Genomic DNA, 13,882 nt, shown 5'->3' on the forward strand with positions numbered 1-13,882 from the left:
CATTACCTCTCACCACTGACATGGTGGTTGCCGACGGCCTTGACTTAAAGATCGAGAGGGGTGGTGTTCATATAGAGATGTCAGTACTAACAGACGAGCAACACTGTGTGAAACAACCGCAGAAACTGATGACGGACGTACGGCGGACGTATCCGTTAGGAGAGTGTGGCGCAATTTGACGTTAATGCGCAATGGCAGCAGACGACCGACACGAGTGGCTTTACTAACAGAACGGCACCGACTGCAGCGCCTCTTCTTCGTTTGTGACCATGTCGTTTGGATCGTAGATGACTGGAAAACCATGGCGTGTTCAAATTTTAGCTCGTACGACATGTGGTAGAATTCTAGTGTGGCGCAGACCCTACGAAGCCAAGGACCCAAAGTGTCAACAAGGATCTGTGCAAGCTGGCGATGGCTCCATAATAATTTGGGCTGTTATCCGCATCTGTACGGAAGTTTATACACCTCTGCTGTTGGTGGTGGATGCCGCACATTTTTGCCGTTATTCCATATTAGTAATCTCTTTTAAGTTTCCGATAATGGGATTTTACGTAAATGGCTTCTCCCCTTAATTTCCCCTTTTCTCGTCTTTCGTCATCATTATGTTAGTAACCATTAACATTAGGTGTGTGAACATAACTGTCATGAATTTTCTGATACTGGGCATTGCTGTCAGCATCTTTCGATAAACTTACTTTTATATTTGATTTCATAGCCACGATGTAAAATGTTTCTGAAAGACGTTCTTTTATTGTGGTTTCATATAGTCCACATTTTAATGTATCTAGTGAGATGTTGACTATTAACTGACGTAAGTGCCATCCCTGCGTTTCTAAGCCTAAACTTTCAGTATGGAGTCTGGTAGCGAAAAGAACTTGCGTCAGAGTGTAGTCAGCAGCTTAATCCGGACTTTGTATTGAATATAACCGCGTAGGTTTCTGCGGCCGGAGACAATCAACATAAATATTTTCTGGTTATAATGACGCTTCATATCGTGAAACAAATGTCGGTCAGCTAAACAGACCTTATGGCTATTTTTTCGGCAGCATTTTTGTTGGTATACTAGCGTACTTTATCGTCTGGGTTCCATTACATTTCATCACGGCTCCTCTACTGAGCACGGCATCACGTCACAATTCTAAAATAGTTCACATTACTGGCCTCCTCTGGTGAAAGATGTGAAGACCTCCTGTTTTGCCTGTTATTGCTTACAATAGTGCCATGTCCCACCTGATGAAAACAGAAATGCAAACACAACTCGTCTATCGCTGTTGATTACGGCACGTACTGTAAGGGGCAACAGCCAACGTCAGATCCCCATCAGAGGAAGCCAATCAAAGACTGGGCAGCAAAGTACACAAGCAGACCCAAAGGGAGGACACTGCAATTGCGGCTGAAACGTCATTTTTATTCACTGATAGTTGCTTCACAATGTGACGAGGAACCACAAACAGGAAACTTACCTTTAGGACATATCTGAAATAACAGACACAAATTTGATCCTGCAGCCACTACGAAACAACGCACAAAGGAACTGAAGACATTATCTGCCAGTGGACATTGATGTATATCAATGTTACAAGTTGAAAATTTGTGCTAGACTGGAATTACTAGATAGATGCGCTGTTGACTACGCCATCCAGAGGCAGTGGTCATCACAACTGCATGGACTACCCTACCACATCTCCCGTTAGATCCAAATTCTCAACTGATACAACGCACTACTAACATGGTGCCCCTGCTCATTAGCCTCTTTACTCGCGATTTCTCGCCGATCCATGTGTGAGTTCGAGCTTGGTGTACACCTGCCCTGAAGGAACCATTGGCTGTCTTAGCCTTAATTATATATATATATATATGTTGCGTCTCTTCTTTCAGACTTTTCTACTTGCTCCGTTGCTATAAATCGACGCCTACTGAGCAGAGGCACTGCGTCAGTAGTGTGTGATATAAGCTGAAAATTTCGGTCTGACCGGAGGTGGGCTAAGGTGGTCCTTGGGGTTATGGTAACCACTGTGTCCGGATGGTATGCTCTTCAGTGCATCTGCCTAGTAATCAGAAGATCTGGATTCGAATATATGTCCGTCAGTATTTCTCAATTTGCCTCATTCACATAGATCAATGCTGATGTCTTTAATTCCTTTGTGGCTTGACTCATATTGGATGTAGGATCATACTGGTATCTGTTCTTTTGGACATGTCCGAAAGAGCAGACATCACATGTACATAGTTAAGGTGAAGACGGCCAATGATACCTTCAGTCCAGATGCACATCAAGCTCTTACAGGAACTGGTGAAATGCCACACGTACTGAGACTAACGAGCTGGGGAGTTACATCAGTAGAAAGTGGTATCAGATGAGAATTTGCGTCTGACAGGAGGCGTGCCAGAGTAGTCCGTTCGGTTGTGGTGACCACTGTGTCCGTATGTCGTAGTGGTCAGTCCATCTGCCTAACAAGCGGGAGTTGCAGGTCTGAATCCCATTCGGGCACAAATTTTGAACTTGTCTCATTGATATAGATCAGTGCCAAAATGCACCTAATGGCTTTAATGCCTTTGTGTCTTGAAAACTTCTATGTTCGTGCTGAATATCGATCAGTTAAATTTGTCCTCCTGTCAGTAAAGCGAGACTGTTCTATCCTTATGACAGCTGTCGATTACTTACGTGATCGTGCTGGTGTTCGGAGGCAGCGCCACCATTGGCGTGTACTCGACGCAGATCTTCCAGACCACCGGCAGCTCACTAGACGCCAGCGTGTCGGCCATCATCCTCTGCGCAGTCCAGGTCGCCTTCGGCATTCTCGGACTCCTCCTCGTGGATCGAGTGGGCAGGAGACCCCTCGTACTCTTCTCCTTCGGAGGCTGCGCTGTAACTGTGGCAGCACTGGGAACATACTTCTACTTGATGGATTTCGGCAATAAAGGAACCGTCGACAGCCTCTTTTGGTTACCATTGACAGCGCTCATTCTATACTACGTAAGTAAACATTAATCTTCTCGTCTATATTTGTTTCCATAAATAAAGTATGCATCATGTAATAATATCTCGAAATTATATATTATGTAGCATGTCGAGTGTAACTGCTACATGTCCTAAAGGAAAGTTTAATTCGATATTAAGAATTTGAATAAAATTCGACATGCACAGTATTACGAAGTTTTTAAAAAACAGTGGAGAATAATTCTGACTAATGCAGTACGCAATGTGTTTATTTTTCTTTTATTCATACGAACATACACTATCTGATGAAAAGCGTCCGGTCGCTCCTGTGGAATCCAGAATTGGCCACTAGATGTCAGGAGCGGCACACCCACTAATATAAAGGGTGCCAGTATAAAAAGAGGCAGAGAGTGTTGTGTTGGCTGTAAAGAAGCAGTAGACAGCAGACGGGGGAGGTCAGAAGCGTTCAGTAACATCGAAACTTGACTACTCATTAGATGTTTCTTGAATAAAGAACTCTATCAGAGACAAGTCCACTCTTCCAGTGTTGACACAGTCGATTATTGGTGATGTGATTTTTAAATCGAAACACGAAGGGACAAGTCTCGGCCCTGTCAAGAGCTGTGGAGGAAGGATATTAAAAAATCTCCAGGAATCAGCGGAGGGAATCACTCGTGAGTTTTGGGATATGAAAAGAATGGAGTACAACGCTCGAGCAGCTCCCCACGACCAACTCATTTGTGTTGTCAGTGCTAAGCGGTATTTAAAGTGGTATAAAATGCGACGCCAATGGACAGTGAAGGAACGGAAACGAGCGATTTGGTGTTCTAAATCAAGAAATCCCCTGTGGAAGTCCGATAGAAGGGTTTGGGGTTGACAAACGCCTGGAGAAGGCTACCTGCAATCATGTGTTGTGGCAATAGTGATGTATGGAGGAGGTGATGTTACGCCGTTTTCCTTTTCTAGTGATTGTGAAAAAACTAAATGGAGAAGGATATGTATACATTATACAACATTGTGTTCAGCGTACAGTAGAGGAACAGTTAGGAGACGATGATTGTATCAGAGTAACAATGCGTCCTCTGCTATAAAACAGCATCTGTGAGGCAATGGTTTGTGGGCAGTAAAATTCTTGAAATGGACTCACCTGTCGAGGGCCCAGACGTTAAGCCAATGAACACCTTTGGGATGGGTCGACCTCACCCTAGAGCACAGTGCCCTACATCACTACCTTCTCTGGTTTCGTCTCTTCTTGAATAATGCACTGCCACTCATTCACAGATATGCAGATACCTCGTGGAACACATCACATATTAATGTCCCCTAATCACTGTTCTTTAAAAAATTCAGAGATGCCTCTATTCCTTACAAATATAGACAATTAAAACCAAATTGAGATCAAAAAATAAGAATATGGCGCCAGTAATTTTTTGTTGCCTCTTAGGTCAAAGATATTTATTTATATATAAATATGTATAAAATGTCTACCTTTGTGGCCTTGCCTGCGTAATTATTCGATTGAGCGCTTCTGTTTTTTGTGATTCGTAATCTCCTTCTGCGGCCCCTCTCATAACATTCCAACAGCCGTATGTAAGTAGACATGAGTTCCACTTGCCCTGATACCTTATTTATATTGCTGAAAGGTCTTCACGAAAGGACTCTCCGTGCTCGTGACGCACAGCGCCCCAAATGGCTGCAAAGAAGTCGAAATGTGAGACCAAAAAATGGATCCTGAATGACATATTGCGACCTGGCCCTTGGTGGGTTTTATTTCCTTAATAATTTATTAGTATCTACATCCTAATTTTCAGCTGTTTGATTTCCCAAAAACCTGTAGACATGTTTGAAGGCCTCGGAAACTACTTTCTCTTTCCTTTCATTGAAGCTATAAAATGTTTCCGCCTTAAGCAGTTCTCTAATCTGCAATACAACGAAGAGTGTGTCTATGATCTTAGCATCGCTGAAAAGAGGTAATTTTGTTCTGAAATACTTGAAATCTTATCCATGATTCAAAGCTTTCTCTAAATTCTTCAAAATTCCTAGCTTCATCTGTGGATGGAAATAAAAGTGTACTGCATACTCTTTCTTCCAGCCTCTATCATTTTCGTTTCAGGCCAGGTACTTCGTACATGGTGTAATTTCCTATCGCTACTGTCTCACTCGCAAAGCAAGCAGCAATATTTGGTGTATCCTAACTGTATTCCGACTATGATAGCAAAAACCTCTAGTTCGCCACATATCTGCCATTGATGTACTTTATAATTTATTTTCCCAGGAACAATTTTAAATTTTCGCAGCTCGTGTTTATACGGGGGTCATTCCAAAAGAAATTCACACTATTTTTGTAAAAATACAGTTTTCATTGTGCATGTGTGAAAGTTTTAGAGTGTGTAGATACATCCTTACCGCTTGTTTTCCAACTTAGTTCAACCTGTTCCCGTGAGTGGCGCCGTCACAGCAGGTCTTGGCTGTTACACTTGACGTTCGTCAGAAGCAACGTGCTGTCATAGAATTCCTGTGCTGTGAAAATGAGACAGTGGGAAACATCCACAAGAGGTTGCAAAAGGTGTATGGAGATGCTGCTGTCGATCGCAGTACAGTTAGTCAGTGGGCAAGCAGGTTACATGATGAAAGCTGGCGCAGCAATATTGAGGTTTGTCCTCGCAGCGGCAGGCCTCATACTGCACACTCTCCAGACAATGTGCAGAGAGTTAACGAATTGGTGACTGCTGACAGCGCATAACAGTGAACGAATTGTCACTCGACGTCGGGATAGGGGAAGGAAGTGTTTGCAGAATACTGAAAGTGTTGGCTTTAAAAAAGGTTTGTGCCAGGTGGGTTCCCAGGATGTTGACAATGGCTCACAAAGAAACAAGAAAAACGATGTGCAGCGAACTTTTGGAACAGTACGAGAATGGTGGAGATGAATTTCTTGGAAGAATTTTGACAGGTGATGAAACATGGCTCCATCATTTTTCACCAGAGACGAAGAGGCAATCAAAGGAGTGGCATCATGCAACTTCACCCAAGAAAAAAATAATTCATAACCACACCTTCTACTGGAAACGTTATGACTACGGTGTTTTTCGATTCCGAAGGACTCTTGCTTGTGGACATCATGCCAAGTGGAACCACCATGAATTCTGATGCATATGTGACGACACTGAAGAAACTTCAAGCTCGACTGCGTCGTGTTCGACCACATCGGCAAAAGTAGGATGTTTTGCTGTTGCACGACAATGCACGGCCACATGTCAGTCCAAAAACCATGGAAGCGATCACAAAACTCGGATGGACAACAATGAAACACCCGCCTTACAGTCCTCACCTGGCTCCATGTGACTATCATCTCTTTCGGAAATTTAAAGGCTCTCTTCGTGGAACAAGGTTTGAAGATGATGACTCCCTTGTGCACGCTGCCAAACAGTGGCTCCAACAGGTTGGTTCAGAATTTTACCATGAGGGTATACAGGTGCTGGTTCCAAGATGGCGTAAGGCAGTTGAGAGGGATGGAAATTATGTGCAGAAATGAAAATATTGTTCCTAAAGGATCTATCTACACATTGTAAAATTTTCAAATATGTAGAATAAAAGATGGATTTTTAAAAAAAATAGTGTGCATTTCTTTTTGAGTGACCCTCGTATGTAGAGAGTGACTTTACATGAACAAACGGGAATGTGTTTCTTTTGTGAGGCAAAATAGATTTCAAGATAAATTGAGAGGAGTCAGTGAAAAGTCTCCAGTCTTCGGGATTATGCTTCATTCACAAAGATGCCATCAGACTATGTACATCACTATATGCAATAAGAATGTTTTCCACGTCAAAGAATGGTGTTGAGTCTCTTTATCGACGTCTATATATAGAAATTTTCACATTTTTCCGAGAAGATTCCACTGCTGAAGTCTGGAGCCAGAAAGTTCTGCCTTGCTATTTGGCAACTCCCGCGGATTTAAATCTTTAAGTTCTTCTCGAGATATTTTGTGTGGCCCGCTGGGAGGGATCGTTTCCTGTGTATAATCTGGATCTTGCTTGAAAGACTGAGGCGGCTGTTTGCATTCATCCTCCATGTCTTCATCATACACTGGGACACATGTTTCTGAGGAATAAGAACAGGTAGGCTTTCTGCATACGGTACTGTTATTGTAGCTGATGGCAGAGTTGGATGAGTGATGGTCTGCTTTCTCTTTCTCGGCATTCCATGTTTAAGAGGAGGCTCCGTACAGAAATAACGATCAGGGACGTGATATGAAGTTTCTCGTCAGATCTTCTGCGAATTGCGTTGACTTTACTGTTATAGTTAACCAAGAACGTAGATTTACTGTATATGAATTTCAGAGAGCATTAGGTGCCCGTGGTTTATTTTACAGTCGAAGTAATGATAATATGCTGTCTTTATTTTGGATTTAATTCCCGTTTTAGGAAACGAAAGCCACTTCACTGGACGTATAGAAAAAACTGTTCACAGTGTTAAAACATTTACGTGACATCTTAATGTCGAATTAACCTGAAATGTAAATGAAATAAAGTTCTCAAGAAAATTTTAACTATGAATACGTCTTTCACATCCACGAAGATAATAAAGGTTTGTGAAACTTCCTGGCAGATTAAAACTGTGTGCCCGACCGAGACTCGAACTCGGGACCTTTGCCTTTCGCGGGCAAGTGCTCTACCATCTGAGCTACCGAAGCACGACTCACGTCCGGTACTCACAGCTTTACTTCTGTCAGTACCTCGTCTCCTACCTTCCAAACTTTACAGAAGCTCTCCTGTGTCAAGTTTGGAAGGTAGGAGACGAGGTACTGGCAGAAGTAAAGCTGTGAGTACCGATTGTTAGTCGTGCTTCGGTAGCTCAGTTGGTAGAGCACTTGCCGGCGAAAGGCAAAGGTCCCGAGTTCGAGTCTCGGTCGGGCACACAGTTTTTATCTGCCAGGAAGTTTCATATCAGCGCACACTCCACTGCAGAGTGAAAATCTCATTCTGGAATAAAGGTTTGTGCTTGAGTTTTTTATTTACATGTGAAAATTTAATTTGAAACACATAATTACTGAGAAAGGACAGCATATAGCTTCTCAAAGCACAAAAATAACATCTATGTTAATATAATGGCTTCTCTGGGTAAAACTGCAAAATTTCCCTCTGTGTTAAAAATCAGTTCCCGGTTTTTCAAGGATTGAGAGATCGTTTATTTGACAATTAAATAAATCAGAATTGATTATTTTTAACTAGGATAGATTCTGAGCACAGATGAGATAGGTGCCCGGATGCTTTTGATCAGATAGGTGACATTTGTTTCCACAAACCAAGCACAAATTAAATAATAAAATCTCGAAATTTTTACTACGAAACTTTATCAATCAAGGAGCACGTTAAATGCCATAAATCATACTGACACATATCCAGACTGAAACTTCAATGCGATAATCAAATTTAGAACAGATCTCATATGCACAATATTGACCAGTATTTCAGAAAAGTGAAGAGATTATGCAGATTACAATGTGTTTATTTTTATGTTATGTATATATGGTTTCGTACTTCATGTGCTATCGTCAGCAGTTTGGATACAAAACAACTAAGATTTGATTACCAGTCAGTCTTAGGATCTTAATCTGTCCCCAGTCACTTCTTTCACTTCTCGCAATGATTTGTCATTGTGCTAAATGCTGAGGCGTGCCATGGTTCGGTGGTCACATTAGAATGTAGATGCCCCAATAGCTGAGTAGGCAGGTCACTTCAAAGTTCAGTGGAAGGAATGACATCCTACCTTCCTTAGCACCATGGCTGGTGTTCAAACCAACCTTCGGGTTAATAAAGGATAAACCTTTTATGTGCTGCAGTAGTGCAATTTTGTTTATTACAGGGTGTCCCATAAAGTACGCAACTTTTGAGTACATGATAACATTGAAATTTATTGATGAAGTAAGTAATTTACAAGTTATTGCAGTGTATGCTACCTCTGATGATGTATGCTCTCGAAACAAGTCCATTGCTGCAGTCCAAGTGAAACAGCTTGCGTCATCTTCTTGAGGCCAAGTCCGCAGCTCGTGGTCATGGGGTAGCGTTCTCGCTTCCCGCACCCGGATTCCCGGGTTCCATCCCCGGCGGGGTCGGGGATTTTCTCTGCCTCGTGATGACTGGGTGTTGTGTGATGTCCTTAGGTTAGGTTTTAGTAGTTCTAAGTTCTAGGGGACTGATGACCATAGATGTTAAGTCCCATAGTGCTCAGAGCCTTTTGAACCATTTGAACCTTGAGACCAAACTTCTTCGGCGCTCATGCGATCCAGTTAAAAGCACCAAAACTCTCATAATATATTGCAGTAACGTTTACTGTCCATTGTTAATGCTTTTCCGCTACCATCTTCAAAAGACGTAGGTCCCACTTACGCCCTCAGCCCAAATACCATATCACACAGTCATTCGTGGTGGGTGCAACGGCTCGAGGGTTTTCTGTTCACCAAATTCCGTAATTTTCTTGTTCAAGTAGCTATTCAACAGAAAGTGCTCTACATCAGTGATTATTATTTTCTTGATGAAATCGCCCGATCTTTCTTTCTCAAGCGCCCAATGAGGAAATGCTCGGCACTTTTCATGATCGATAAGATTTAGCTCTAGTGAAATTGGGTTTTATAGACCTAAAAGTTCAAATTGTCTTTCAGAATTCATTTCATTCTAATATTTGAAAAGCTGCATTCTTGTAGGACACGTTCCATGATGTCTCACATAATGCTAGTAGTTACTTTGTGCACTGATTTTACACGCATTAAACATTATACAACTCGTTATTATTACTGGTGCTGTAATCTTGTTTCAGTTTTGTTACATGCCATGAAACACTTATGTTGTATACTGTCACCATTTTTATTCGTTGCTCAAGATGTTGTTCATTTTATCACCAAAACACTTTGTTTCAACCTTCGAATATTGGAGATTTGAATCGTTTATTCATCGGTCACGGGCGATTATTTCTGTAACACTACTTCAACTACTTTCTCTTGCGGAACGCTCAAGTTTTCAGGACATTCTGGAAAGTGTGAACGGGTGACTCATAACACGATTACTACTAGTTGTCTCACGTCCACACCTGAAACATTTTGGTTACAACTGTTACAATACTAGAATAGACTCCACAAACTCATGGTCTCTGTTTCTGAGGCGTAAAACAGTTTGTTCACTACCCCATACTGTTAGAAAAACGGCACCTTTACTCATCAATGATTGATACTCATTCATTTTCTGAAGATGAAATGTAAGATAGAATGCAAAATTGTGTTCCGAAAATCTTAGACAGTATTTATGTATTGTTGGCTCTCTTGAATTCTGCCTCTGGGGTTCATTATTTCCAATGATTTTCCTTTGAATTTATCTGTATCTGCGGAGTAACTTTCTACGTTTCCTGTTAAAGGAACAACTCCTACTCCTCAATACCAAATGTTTTTTTGCTGATCTTGGTTTCTTTATGGTAATAGCTTTTCCCTGCACAGGCGATGGACTAAAATACGAAACACTGCCAGAAATGCGTGCTTCATCTACATCTATATAGATACTCTGCAAATCACATTTATCAGCCTGGGAGAGGGTTCAACGAACCACCTTCACAGTAATTCCCTATTATTCCAATCTCGTACAACGCGCGGAGAAAATGGACACCTATATCTTCCCCTGCGACTCTGATTTTATTATGATCGGTTCTCCCTATGTAGGTCGGCGTCAACACTATATTTTCGCATTCCGAGGAGAAAGTTGGTGATTGAGATTTCGTGAGAAGATTCTGCCGCAACGAGAAACGCCTCTGTTTTAACGATGTCCACCCCAAATCCTGTATCATTTCAGTGACACTCTCTCCCCTATTTGGAAATAATACAAAACATGCTCCCCTTCTCTGAACTTTCTCAGTGTTCTCCGTCAATCCTATCTGGTAAGGATCCCATGCCGCGCAGCTGTATTCTAAACGAGGACGGACAACTATAGTCTAGGCAGTCACTTTAGTAGATCTGTTACATTCTCTAAGTGTCCTGCCAATAAAACGCAGTCTTTCGTTGCCCTTCCGCACAACAGTTTCTGTGTGTTCCTTCTAAATGAAGTTGTTCGTCATTGTAATTCCCAGATATTTAATTGAGTTTACGGCCTTTAGATCTAACTGATTTATCGTGTAACTGAAGTTCAACGGATTCCTTTGTAGCACTCATGTGGATGATCTTACACTTTTCGTTATTTAGGGTCAACTGTCAATTTTCGCGCCGTACAGATGTCTTTTCTAAATCGTTTTACAATTCGATTTGATCTTCTGATGACTTTACTAGACGATAAACGACAGCATCATCTGGAAACAACCTAAGACGGTGGCTCTGAGCACTATGGGACTCAACTTCTGAGGTCATTAGTCCCCTAGAACTTAGAACTAGTTAAACCTAACTAACCTAAGGACATCACAAACATCCATGCCCGAGGCAGGATTCGAACCTGCGACCGTAGCGGTCTTGCGGTTCCAGACTGCAGCGCCTTTAACCGCACGGCCACTTCGGCCTAAGACGGTTGCTCAGATTGTCTCCTAAAACGTTTATGTAGATAAGGAACAGCAAACGGCCTATAGCACTACCATGGGAAAAGACAGAAGTCACATCTGCTTTACTCGATGACTTTCCACGAGTTACTACGAACTGTGACCTCTCTGACAGGAAATCACGACTCCAGTCACATACCTGAGACGATATTACGTAAGCACTCAATTTCAGTTCTAGCCGCTTGTGTGGTATAGTGCCAAAAGCCTTCTGGAACTCTATTACAAGAACGATGTTTTTTGAATCCGTGTTGACTTTGCGTCAATAGACCGTTTGCTTCGAAATAATTCATAACGTTCGAACACAATATATGTCCAGACTCTTGCTGCATATCGACGTCAGTAATATGGACCTATAATTTAGTGGATCTTTACTGCAACCTTTCTCTAATATTGGCGTGACTTTCCAGTCTTTGCTCACGGATCTTTCGCCGACCGAACGGTTGTGTATGGTTGTTAAGTATGGAGCTATTTTATCAGCATGGCCTGAAAGGATCTTAACTGGTATGCAGTTGGACCGGAAGACTTGCTTTTGTTAAGCGATTTAAATTGCTTCACTACTCCAAGGATATCTGTTTCTACGTCACTCATGATAGCAGCTGTTCTTGATTCAAATTCAGGAGTACTTACTTCGTCTTCTTTGATGACGAAATTTCGGAAGGCTGTGTTTAGTGTGTGTTCCGGAAACATCGATCACGTGAGACCCAACTCGCTTTATTTATTCATGAGACCCAGAAAATAATAGATACAGGCTCCTAGGTAGATGCTATTTTCCTTGACTTCCGGAAGGCGTTCGATACAGTTCCGCACTGTCGCCTGATAAACAAAGTAAGAACCTACGGAATATCAGACCAGCTGTGTGGTTGGATTGAAGAGTTTTTAGCAAACAAAACGCAGCATGTTGTTCTCAATGGAGAGACGTCTACAGACGTTAAGGTAACCTCTGGCGTACCATTGGGGAGTGTTGTGGGACCATTGCTTTTCACAATATATATAAATGATCTAGTAGATAGTGTCGGTAGTTCCATGCGGCTTTTTGCGGATGATGCTGTAGTATACAGAGAAGTTGCAGCATTAGAAAATTGCAGCGAAATGCAGGAAGATCTGCAGTGGATAGGCACTTGGTGCAGGGAGTGGAAACTGACCCTTAACATATAGACAAACGTAATGTATTGCGAATACATAGAAAGAAGGATCCCTTATTGTATGATTATATGATAGCAGAACAAACAATGGTAGCAGTTACTTCCGTAAAATATTTGGGAGTATGCGTACGGAACGATTTGAAGTTGAATGATCATATAAAGGCGGGTGCCAGTTTGAGATTCATTGGGAGAGTCCTTAGAAAATGTAATCCATCAACAAAGGAGGTGGCTTCCAAGACACTCGTTCGATCCATACTTGAGAATGGCTCATCAGTGTGGGATCAGCACCAGGTCGGGTTGACATAGGAGATAGAGAAGATCCAAAGAAGAGCGGTGCGTTTCGTCACAGGGTTATTTGATAAGCGTGATAGCGTTACGCAGATATTTAGCAAACTCAGGTGGCAGACTCTGCAAGACAGGCGCTCTGCATCGCGGTGTATCTTGCTGTCCAGGTTTCTAGAGGATGCGTTTCTGGATGAGGTATTGAATATGTTGCTTCCCCCTACTTATACCTCCCGAGGAGATCGCGAATATAAAATTAGAGTGATTCGAGCGCGCACGGAGGCTTTCCGGCAGTCGTTCTTCTCGCGAACCATACGCGACTGGAACAGGAAAGGGAGGAAATGACAGTGACACGTAAAGTTCCCTCCGCCACACACCGTTGGGTGGCTTGCGGAGTATAAATGAAGATGTAGATGTGGATGTAGTAGCACTGCTCTAGTAGCGTTGCCGTCTAGAGTATTTCCATTGCTACTGCGCAGACAAGGTTCAAATGGTTCAAATGGCTCTGAGCACTATGGGACTTAACATCAGAGGTCATCAGTCCCCTAGAACTTAGAGCTACTTAAACCTAACTAACCTAAGGACATCACACACATCTATGACCAAGGCAGGATTCGAACCTCCGACTGTAGCGGACGCGCGGTTCCAGACTGCAGCGCCTAGAACCGCTCGGTCACTCCGGCCGGCTACTGTATTCATCCCGTTTTATCTCTCTGTAATTTCTATCACGACGTTTCCCTCCATTTCGCTCCTCAAGATGTGCCCTATCAACAGATCTCTTCTTTCAATCAACCTGTGCATTACATTTCTTCTTTCGACAATTCCATTCAATACCTCGTAATTAGTTATTCGATGTACCCATATAATCTTAATCATTATTCTGTAGCATCACATTTCGAAAGCTAGTATTCGGTTCTTGTCTGCTCTATCTACCGTCTACGTTTAACTTCCGTAC

General features: G+C 42.3%; 1 protein-coding gene across 1 annotated transcript in view; it reads left to right on the forward strand.

Annotated features, from left to right (window-relative positions):
• LOC124795834 (facilitated trehalose transporter Tret1-like) overlaps positions 1 to 13,882 on the forward strand; it is an 89,566-nt gene that overhangs the window by 54,774 nt on the left and 20,910 nt on the right. Inside the window, exon 4 of the mRNA XM_047259917.1 lies at positions 2,651 to 2,977. Coding sequence (XP_047115873.1) covers positions 2,651 to 2,977 — 327 coding nt within the window. The remainder of the gene's footprint in view (positions 1 to 2,650; positions 2,978 to 13,882) is intronic.

Source organism: Schistocerca piceifrons, chromosome 4 (assembly GCF_021461385.2).
Source record: "Schistocerca piceifrons isolate TAMUIC-IGC-003096 chromosome 4, iqSchPice1.1, whole genome shotgun sequence".
Classification (NCBI taxonomy): domain Eukaryota; kingdom Metazoa; phylum Arthropoda; class Insecta; order Orthoptera; family Acrididae; genus Schistocerca; species Schistocerca piceifrons.